This window comes from Nicotiana sylvestris, chromosome 1 (assembly GCF_000393655.2).
Source record: "Nicotiana sylvestris chromosome 1, ASM39365v2, whole genome shotgun sequence".
Classification (NCBI taxonomy): domain Eukaryota; kingdom Viridiplantae; phylum Streptophyta; class Magnoliopsida; order Solanales; family Solanaceae; genus Nicotiana; species Nicotiana sylvestris.
Window position 1 is genome coordinate 104,241,451 of NC_091057.1, and position 11,593 is coordinate 104,253,043.

Here is an 11,593-nt window from a genome sequence, read left to right on the forward strand (position 1 = left end):
TAGGCTTGAAATGCCGAAAGTTGAATTTTTGAAGTTACCGGTTCGATAGTGATAGGAATTTCGAAAGTTGGAAAAGCTCCGTAGTATTGAATGTGACGTGCTTGCAAAAATTTAGGTCATTCGGACGAGGTTTGATAGACCTTTTGATCGAAAGCATAATTTGAGAGTTTTTGGAGTTCTTAGGCTTGAATCCGATGTTAAATTGGTGTTTTGATGTTGTTTTGAGTGTTCCGAAGCTTGGAGCAAGTTTGAATGATTTTAGGATTGGTTGGCAAGTTTGGTTGAGGTCCCAGGGGCCTCGGGTGTGTTTCGGGTGCTCAACGGATCATTTTTGGAACTTGGAAAATTGCAGAAAAAGTTGCAGCAGTCAGTTCTGGTTTCCTTCTTCGTGTTCGCGTGTGGGGTTTCGCATTCGCGAAGAGGAGCTGGGGCTGGTGAAGGGTTAACGCTTCGCATTCGCGAAGGTATCCCTGTGTTTGCGAGGCTGTGGTATCTTAACCTACGCGTTCGCGAAGGCAGTCCCGCGTTCACGTAGGAGGAGGGTGGTTGGTCATCGCGTTCGCGACTTGGGCATTGCGTTCGCGAAGGAGGAAAGTTGGACCAAGCAGAGTTGTGCTTCGCGAACGCGAGAGTCCTTCCGCGTTCACGAAGAAGGAAATAGCTGGGCAAATTTTAAAAACCCAAAATCGAGGGTTTACGCTATAATTCATATTTTGGACTTGGGAGCTCGGGAAATTTGCGATTTTTGAAGATATTTCCACCTGGGTGATTTGGGTAAGTAATTCCTACTTGGTTTAGTCTAATTTCTATGAATCTACACTTAAATCCATCTTTTAATTTCGAATTTATGGTGGAAAATTGGGGGAAAGTTCGTAGACCTAAATTTCGAGTTTTGATTGGGGATATGACATTGGATTTGGATAATTTTGTTATGGTTAAACTCGTGAGAGTATGAGGATTCTAAAAATGTAAATTTTACCCGATTCCGAGACGTGGGCGCAGAGGACATTTTGATCATTTTACCTAATTTCACATATTAGCTTAGAATTTATTTGTGGAATAAATTACTTGAAGTTATATTTACATTATGCAATTGAATTGAATAGATTTGGGCTATTTGGAGTCAAGTACTCGTGGCAAGAACGTGGTTTCGGGTTGATTTTGAGCCGGTTCGAGGTAAGTGGCTTGCTTAACCTTGTGTGGAGGAAACTCCCCTTAGGATTTGGTATTGTTGATATTTGAAAGGCCTTGTATGTGAGGTGACGAGTGCGTACTTGTGCTAATTGTTGAAAATCCTGTTTTCATTAAGTAACTTTAATTGTGTTTTTCCTTCTTGGTTATTCTACTTGTAATTTAAGCGTGTTGTTAGCTTAGGAAATCATGTCTAATTGACTTAATTGTTGTATTTGCTCAAACTGCCTTATTTGGGCTATGTGAAGCATGATAGGTTAGAAAATACATGTTTTACCTTGGTGTGAAATTTAATTTAATTGAGTATTCTTCGGGTTGTTGTTGCGTGTTTACTTTGGGACTACGGGATGGTATCCCGGGAGATCCCCTGCACATATATATTGATTTGGACTGTAGTGCGGGATACCAAGAGATCCCCAGCACATATTGAGGATACTAAGAGATCCTTGGGATATTGAGAGATCCCCAACATATATATTAAGGATACTAGGAGATCCTCGGGATACCGAGAGATCCCCGACACACATATTGAGGATACTAAGAGATCCTCGAGATACTGAGAGATCCTCGATCGTTACCTCTGTGTTGAGCTGTACTCCTTTCCGTGATTATTCTGTCTCTGTTATAGTTGCTATTGTTCTTTCTATTTTGTGTTATTTCTTACTGTTGCACTTAGTTTTTATTGCCTTATTCTATACTGTCATACCTTATATTTCATTTAATCTCAGTAGGGTACTGACTTTCCTCGTCACTACCCGACCGAGGTTATGCGTGGCACTTACTGAGTACTGCTGTGGTGTACTCATGCCCTTTCTGCTCATATTTTTCATGTGCAGATTCAGGTACTTCTACTCAGTCTTATCACACTTGAGGTGAGACGCTTTCGTAGAGACTTAGAGGTATATTTGCCGTGTCCGCAGACCAAAGAGTCCCTTTCTATTATCAGTACTAGTATAGTCCTTTTGTATTTTCCTTGTTAATAGATGTTTCTGGAGTTAGAGCTTTTTATGTAAACTCTTAGCTTGTGATTCATGGGGTTCCGGATTTTTGGAGTGTTTTGGTTGAGATTCTTGTACTGTTATATGCCACGCGACATCTTAAACACTGTTTCATTTTGTTATCTCAGTTTTTAATTATTTTCTTTCCGCAATTGTTTCTTTTTTCCTTATTTGGTAGGCTTACCTAGTCGTAGAGACTAGGTGTTGTCACGATAGTTCACGGAGGGCGAATTGGTGTCGTGACAGAATATTATCAAAACTATGAAATTTATTTTCTATCAAGGTTGGATAAAGGCCAAATACATATGTGGGCCCGTGATCTTGTTCCATTCTTACATTTAGACTAGAGTTGTCAAAATGGGCCAGCCCAACCCAAGCCTCGCGAGCTTTTAAATTTGGTGGGCTAGGGAGGGCTGGCCACTATCTAAATAGGCCTTAAAATGGTCAGTCTAACCTAGCCCTAAGAGGGCCACGGCTAGGGTGGACCGACCCTTCAATTTTTTTAGAAAAAAGATTTCTTCAAATCTTTAAATATTTTTTTCATGACATAGTCTCTTAAATATGAACGACTTCTATTTGATTAAAGTGTACAAGAATCTCGTAATTGAAATGCAAATTCTCAATATCTCTAACTCTTCTTTTTTTAACGTTACATGAATAATTTTTTAATACTTTTCTTTTACTTTCCTCAGGTTTAGGGATTGCTTCAATAAATTTATATGTTGAGAGTTTTTAATTTAGGTTTAATATTATTTGCTGATTTCATCATTATAGTCCATAACTTTTTTAAAATTCATGAAATTTGCTAGTGTTATCAATTTTCTTGGGGTATTAAAACTTGACATTTTTCTATATTGAAGAGCAACTTAATTATTAATAATATATTAAAGTAACCAAACTAATCATTGACCACTTAAAATAATATTATCTTTTGAAAAAAAATATTATTGGCCACTTAAAATTTCTCCAGTTCGTTGTCAATTAAGCAAAAGAAAAATTAATCTTGTCATACCACATGGATATCAGAAATCTAAATTTTAGTTGATATAGAAGAGTAAATGAACAATCTAAGGTTGGGGAATGAGGATTATAGTTGATAGTTTTCAAATTTTTAAATTTGAATTTAATTAATTTTTTGGCCTATGGGCCGGTCCAGGCTCAGCCTCGGTCAAGTCTCAAGGGCCAACGAGCTAACTTGGGCTGGGTTTATAAGCTTTAATTTTAAATGGGCTAAAACAATTCCAATCCAACCCTATCCAAATAGTGGGCTGGGGTGAACTGGTCTTACGGGCCAAACCATTTTGACCGCTCTACTTTAGACATCTAAGCTAAGCATTATTTCAATCAGGCATCTGAACCCAAGCTATAAAGTATACCTATTAGACACACCGTGGGAAATCTTTTATAAAAAACTAAGTGCGTGACTTTCAGATGGAGTGACATGGATAGACGAGCAATTCACTCGACAACATGTGGAAAATTGAAAAAAGAAAAAAAGAAAAATAAAACCTCGCTTACCACCCCTCTTTGTGTTATCTTGTTCCCCCTCCTCCACCGGCTCCAACAGTGCATCCTCCAAATTCCCACAACTCCACAAGCCATTTTTTTTGTCAAAAAAGTCTTTACCAATTTTATTACTCCTTTCGGACACATTAGCACAAGCACTGCATAAGAGGGCAACTGAGCAAGTAAAAAGCAGTATAAATTTTTTGGACATGACCTCTCTGGTTTCATACCACAACATACACGACATTTCAGCTTCCAATTAAGCACCATCTAGAAGTAATTCCCCGATTAAGACATTCAAGAAATCAGGAACTTCTTCTATTTGATCAAGTTCCACGTTCACTTTTATTACTGTTAATGGTTTTTGACACTTTTTGGTCGTCATTCTCATCTAAATCTCTTTCATTCTCTTCCTCGTCGGAGCTTCTTCTTCAGCGTCACTGCCCATATTTATAATACCAACATATGCAGGATTATCACCAGAAGAACTAAAGACCAATTGGGAACTTTATGTTTGTTGACCCAAGCGAAGGTTAGCTTTGAAGACTGAAAAAGGAACTCAGGCATGAACCAGATCCATACCTTGTGAACACAGGCAGAGTTGTGCATGTGGAATGCACGTGATGCAAATAAACTTAACTTGGCATAGTGGATATCTCCTGATCGAAAATGTTGCATAATTGATAAGGAGAAGGACTCCTTACTCAAAGAGAACATTATCCAAGATAGGGAATGAGTTAGAAGTTGAGATCAACTAGAACTCTTCCACCAAGGAAGAGTAGCATTAGAACTCTAGTTATTTCTTCATCTACTAATTTTATATATTGCAGGATGTTTTCTCATTTACAGGTAATGCACAAATGCAAAAGTTAAACAAGAATTGAGAGCAAAATAGCAAGGCATTTTGCAAGCAGTTCGTGTGTGATTCAAGTGTGCAAACCTGAAGCTCCATGAACCAGGTAGAAGAACCAGTTCCAAGTGTCTGTCTTTTATTCTAGTTCAATTGTAGTAGGTGTTTTCATATTGTACCTTTCAGCTTTATCTTGAGGCAATTATAATAGGTACTCAGAGTATTCAAGTTAGAGTTAACTTGAAGTTGTCACAACAGTTAGAGGCTGTGTGCTACAACGAGATTAGAGTTAGTCCTAGGTTTACAAAAGTTTTTTTGTAAAAGCAGCTTTTGGCTCAGTGATTTTAGTGGAGAGTTTAGAAAAGTCCTATTGGGAAGTAGGTCGTGGTTTTTTTACCTTTTGAGCCAGGTGTTTTCCACGTAAAATACTTGTGTTCTTTACTTTCCACATTTATTATTTTTGCAATAGTAGGTTAAGGAACACTTAGAAGAACTACGTCCTTCCATAATCAGTTTAAGCAAAAAATTGGACACCACGCAAATTACCTTCCTATTGTATGGTATTGAAGTTAAAACATCAATTGGTATCAGAGCAGGTTGTCCTTGAAGATGCTAACAACTTAGGAACAGATCAAGATGAGCGCACCACCTGGAAACTGGAAAGGATAATCCACTGCTAGGCCTTCACTCTTTAATGGCCAGTACTACTCTTGGTGGAAAAATAGGATGAAAGATCACATCATCAAAAAATATTGTGAGCTATGGGACATTGTCACTGATGGTCCCCTGGCTACCATGAAGAAGAATGCTGAAGGTGTAGATGTGCCAAAAACAAGAGCTGACTGCAATGCTGAGAACTTGAGGAAATGGAAAAAGAATGCTAAGACCAAGAAATGGCTTGTGTGTGGACTTTGTCCAGACGAGTGTAGTAGAATTCAAAGATGTATCACTACTAAGAAAATCTGGGACACTTTGCAAGTGACTCATGAAGGAATACCTCAAGTGAAGAGGTCCAGAGGAATACTGTTGTATTTTCAATATGAGATCTTCACCATTAAGGAGGGAGAAACCATCCAAGAGATGTATATAAGGTTCACCATACTAACAAATGAACTTAAGACTTTTGGAAGGGTTATTCTTGAAGAGGACAAAGTTGGGAAAATTTTGACAAGGGTTTTGCCAGTCACTTGGGAAAGAAAAATCACTGCCATTTAGGAATCAAAGAACATTACAACTCTTAAGTTGGATGAGCTAATTGGAAATCTCACTGCCTATGAACTTAGAAGGTAAACCATGAAGATGGATGCACCCAAAGAGGAAAGGAGCCTGATACTCAGAATCACTGAAGGTGCCGATATAAAAGAGGATGAAATGGCTATGATCACAAAGGACTTCAAGAAGTACCTAATGAGAGGAAAGGGTTCTTCAAAAGGTGCAAGCTACAACAAATCAAGGGTTCCTGAAAAATAATCCAACGAGGGCTGCTACAAGTATGGGAAGACTGATCACCACATCAGAAATTGTTCTCAGCGGGAAATTGAATGGAAGAAGAAAAGAGCTGAACGAAGAAACAAGAAGAAGGAATAGGTTCATCCTAAGAAGAACAAAGGATCAACAAAGGCTATGGTTGCTGCATGGGGAGAAAGCTCAGATGAGGACTCAGAGGATGAAGATGGAGATGGACAAGTACTTATGGAAATTGGAGAATCCAATGAGTAATATACAGTAAGTATTATTCATCTCAACAACAAGATTAACCTTTTGTCAAAAGAAAGGCTATCTGGGTTACAACTTCTAGATTTCATTGATGAATCTGAGGTTATAAATAATGAAAAAGAACAGTTGTCTAAGGAATGTGTGATTTTGAAAGCTAAGTACAAAAATCTGGAACTTAGGGTTAGTGAAAGTGATAGTAAAATGTTGAGTTAAAGAATCAGGTTCTTGTACTTGACACCATTATCCTAGAGCTTAGATCTGAAAATTTAAAACTGAAATTAGGAATAGATAAAATAAAGCTGATCACACACAATTCACTTTAGAAGAAAACCTAGTAAACATGAAAGATGAGTTGTACAAAAGAGATGAACAGATAAGAGTCCTAAAGGAGGATCTGAGTAAGGTCAAGCACGAGCTAGACAAAACCTGTAAATGGAACAGGTCCTCCGATGCACTTTCATGGATACATGAGCACCATAGTAGCAATAAGAGAGGACTTGGCTACGGGACCCCTACACCAAAGTGGGATCCCAAAAGCAAGTACCTCACACTTCTTGAGAACAAAATTTGCACACACTGTGGTAAAACTGGTCACTATAAAGTGAATGTACTGCAAAGGAAAAGGCTAGTCAAAAGAATAAAGAATTTTTTCAAGGGAAAAGTAGGATGCTATGTTGGGATAAAAAGAAATTGATTCATCTTTTTGCCTATAGAAAGGGACTCAAACTAGTTTGGGTTCCTAAGACTAACCCCTGATTTTTTACAGGTCCAAGTGAAGGGTAGCAGCCAAATATGGTACATGGATAGTGGCTGCTCAAAGCATATGATAGGAAGCAAGAACCAATCCCTTTCACTTGAGGACCTCAAAGGAGGAAATGTCTCCTTTGGGAATGAGAATAAAGGTGAGATCATTGGGGTAGACAAGGTAGGTAAACTGATTCTCACTTTATTGAGAATGTCTACTTGATAGATGGCTTAAAATACAGTCTAATCAGTGTGTCACAATTGTGTGATAGAGGTAACTTGGTAGCCTTCACCTCTACCAAATGTTTTGTGATTAATCTTACCACTGACAAGATTATTTTGCAGGGAAAAAGAGTAAACAATATATACATTGTAGATCTGTCCACACTTTCAGAAAATAAACTCACTTGCTTAAGTGTGTTGGACAATGATCTCCTCCTTTGGCACAAGAGACTTGGACATGCAAGTCTGAGTCAACTCAAAAATTAGTCTCCAAGGACCTGGTGATAGGGCTACCTAACATCAAGTTCAAGGAAGATAAAGTTTGTGAGGCTTGTGCAAGGAGGAAGCAGGTAGGATCCTCTTTTAAATGCAAGAAAGTGGTAAGCACCACCAGATCGATGGGACTGGTCTATATGGATCTTTGTGGTCCAATAAGAACATTATGCAGAGGTGGTAAAAGATATGTAATGGTGCTTGTTGATGATTACTCTAGGTCTACCTGGACATTATTATTAACATCTAAATATGAAGCATTTGACATGTTTACTTCTTTTGTTACAAAAATTAAGAAACAACTAGGTAATCAACTTGCATCAATTAGGTCTGATCATGGAACTAAATTTGAAAATGCTAAGTTTGTTGAATTTTGTGATTTGCATGGCATAGATCATAATTTTGTTTGCTTCTAGGACTCCACAACAAAATGGAGTAGTTGAAAGAAAGAATAGGACACTTGAAGATATGGTTAGGACTATGCTTCTTTCTAGTAAACTGCCCCATAGTTTCTGGGCAGAAGTTGTAAATACTGCATGCTACATCATCAATAGGTGCATCACTAAACCTCTTGTAGAGAAGACTCCTTATGGGTTACTTAAAGGGAGAAAACCAAATATATCCCATCTTAGGGCATCTGGATGCAAGTGCTTTGTGCACAATAATGGAAAAGACTCTCTAGGTAAGTTTGATCCTAGAAGTGATGAGGGAGTATTCATGGGATATTCTTCACATAGTAAAGCTTATAAAGTATACAACAAAAGAACTATGTATGTAGAAGAAAGTGTACATGTGGTTTTTGATGAAACTAACATTCTTTTTGAGAGATAGGAACATGAAGATGAAGCAATTGGGCTGGTAAGAAGTTTAATTGAAATCACAACCCAGGCTGAAGCTGCACCAGAAGAAGGAACATGTGATGGAACATGTTCTTCTATTCAGGGCAACCTGACAGGAGGAATTGTACAAAGAGGAACTGAATCTAATACCTCAATGGAACCTGTCCATGAGCCTGTTCCACAACAACAAAACATTGGAGAAACATCAAGAGGAAACCAGTTGGTTGTAAAAACTTACAAGTACCAAAGTTCACACCCTATTGAGAACATAATTATTGATCCAACCTCTGGAATTAAAATTAGATCCTTATTAAAGAATCTTTATGTTTTTGATGCTTTCTTATATCTTATTGAAATGTTGCTGAGGCTTTGTAAGATGCTGGGTAAATGCAATGCAAGATGAACTCAACCAAGTTTGAAAGGAATCAAGTTTGGCATATGGTTAGAAGACCCAAGGACAGATCGGTAATTGGCACAAAATGTGTCTTCAGAAACAAACTTGATGAAGATGAAACTGTTACAAGGAATAAGGAAAGATTAGTGGTTCAAGGATACAACCAAGAGGAGGGCATAGACTATGATGAGACCTTTGCTCCAGTCGCAAGGTTGGAAGCAATAAGTGCCGCACCCCATTTTTTTCCTTTTTGACGGGGACGTCCGGGTTTGGACATTCATGGAGGAATAACTCATTTCCTTTTGGGAATTGGGTATTTGAAGAGTCTCCACCTAACGGATTATGGTGCGTTAGGGCACCTTGAGCAATTAACTCATGGACTAGTTTGCATTACTAGAGATTTACGGTAAGAGCTCTAAATAACCTTGAGGGAAAGGTGTTAGGCACCCCTCGCGGTCCACAACGATGGGTCCCGGCCGAACTTAAACTATGTGAATTAGTCATTCTAACAAATAAACAGTTTTTAACACGTACTTTTAAGTAAAAGGCATGTTTTGACATTCTAAGCATATGTATGATTCAAGTAATAGAACAAGGGAAAATGTTTGAACAAGTTGCACATATATAAAGAAAAGTAAATTTGTTTAAACAATGGGAGTTGGGAAAGAGGGTTCCTAGGTTGGTTATCCTATAGGATCATACCCATACAACGCCCAGTAAACACTCCTCAACGAGGGTCTACACGTGACATTAACACGTAGTCATCATATTCCTTACTACCTAATTCCCTCCCCTTGGTTATAGCCTAAAGCGTTCTAGCAACCTTGAAAGATACCCTATGCATGCACTACCCGTTCCTTCCTCGTGGCCCTGGAGGTATTTAGGACCTATAATTTAGGTAGTTTTAGACCATCCTAAGGTTTTTAAAGGATAAAAGTCTAGGCGTCAATCAAAATAATTAAGACTGCATTTAAAGAGGGAACAGTTAAAGGCTCACATTTACCTCCACAAACATAACAAGTGAGTGCACGTCTGAAACAACAGTTTAAAGTATTTATGAGAAAATCCTAGAACATGATATCTAGGTGAGAAGAGATTATACAGTACTAAATTAGAATCAAAGTGTCTAAAGACCTATTCAACTTGCCTACTGGTTTTATACCTGTTGAATGTGAGCAGTCTCAAATAACAAAGCACAGTTTTATAGTTGTAGGATTTTTAATCGCCCTAGAGGCTTGCCTAGGTGTATAATAGTGATGTTCTATAAATATGATATCTATATTGATTAGGAATGTTGAAAATAGTAAGCCATTTTAAACGAACAACTTGAGATCCTATAGGCATGCTTTGTAGCAGTATTAATTTAAGGCAATGTTTTGAAAACTTATTAAAAAAGCGAACATATTGATTAATTAAACCGATTCAGAATACACAAACATTAATTGAACTGACTTTTCTAACTGAACTATTTTAAGTCTTATAGGCATGATTTCTAATTGAGCAAGGTAAAACAAACATCATTCATTTAACCAACGTGAGACCCCTATAGGCATGATTTTTATAGAGATGATTTTAACCCTAGAGGCATGATCTCTATTATTAAAGCCATTTTAGATCTTATAGGCATGGTTTCTAATTGTGTAGGAGTAAAGCAAACATAACAAATACATTTGAATCTACATGGACCCTATAGGCATGGTATTTACCCAATTTGCCCAATATACATAACTACCCTCCCTTTTCACTAATCACCCTACTGTTTGTTTACAAATAATTATTACAGGCCATTGAATTGAAGAGAAATTACATATAAAAGAAATTAATCTATAGGGATCCTGAAGTAGGCCCAAGTGAAAGCCTCCAGTAGTCTCAAATACCCAAAGTTCCATAGCCAAATTCATGTCTAGGTGTGTCAGAGTTCCCTAAGGACCTCAAGCATCCCGGGCAGTGCTCACACCTAGACCTTTCTCAAATAATAACTGATTTAGGTGTAGTGTGGAAATGCCAGCTCTGACATGCCAGAGTTTAGAGAGATCTTAACGGTCTCAAGGCATTACACATATTAGAGGGGCATGATCTAGTATTCGAAGAGTAAGTGAAAGTGCATAGTGGTTTGAAAGAGTTTAATAGAAAGGTTTTACGGTTGAAAAGAACTTCTGAAAACCATTGGTGTTAAAACAGTTTGAGAGAAAGTATAAAGAAGCAATTTTGCAATCAGAACACAAGACAAAGATTAAACAAGCTTTAGGAAGCAACTTTGGCAAGCAACTTTCACACAAAGGGAAGAGTGATTGGGAAGATAGAGATTACACCTTAATGAAGCATACAAACAATAGGATATAGAGAGTTTTGAGGGGGTTCTACAAATGCAGCAAAGATCATAGCAGAAACATGCTAAAGACATCTAAACCACACAACTAGAACCCTTTTAAGGAAACTGACTAGCGTAGTAGGAGTGAAACAGAATAGGCAAGGACTTAAATGGACATACTAGGTAAGTGCTAACAAGTGTAGGCATGCTAGTTACATAGAAGTAGAGTCTAAGAAGAAACAATAGTTAATTAAATAGGGTTAAGTTGCATATGGAGACATGTTAAACAAGATAGCAAACATGAAAGTAAAGTGGAAGCATACTAATCACAGGTTTGAATAGGCAGCATTAGACATGCTTGGACAAGCAGTAAACAGAAACAAGAATGGATATTAGGCCACATGAACTAAAGCAGTAAGTAAACACATAGGTTTTGATTTAAAAATTAATCAGAAGCATACCTAGTTAAAGAATGAAAAACACAAGATATGAGAAAGGCAGTGTGCAGCTTCCAGCCGGCTAGAATGGCAAAGATCACAAGTAGCAAAG

At 37.7% G+C, this 11,593-nt stretch overlaps 1 protein-coding gene across 1 annotated transcript; it reads left to right on the forward strand.

Moving 5' to 3' along the window:
- The first annotated feature begins 5,271 nt into the window (after window positions 1-5,271).
- On the forward strand, window positions 5,272-5,760 carry LOC138872673 (uncharacterized). The gene has a single exon (XM_070151079.1). The coding sequence runs from the start codon at window positions 5,272-5,274 to the stop codon at window positions 5,758-5,760; it is 489 nt and encodes a 162-aa protein (XP_070007180.1).
- Window positions 5,761-11,593: the final 5,833 nt, after the last annotated feature.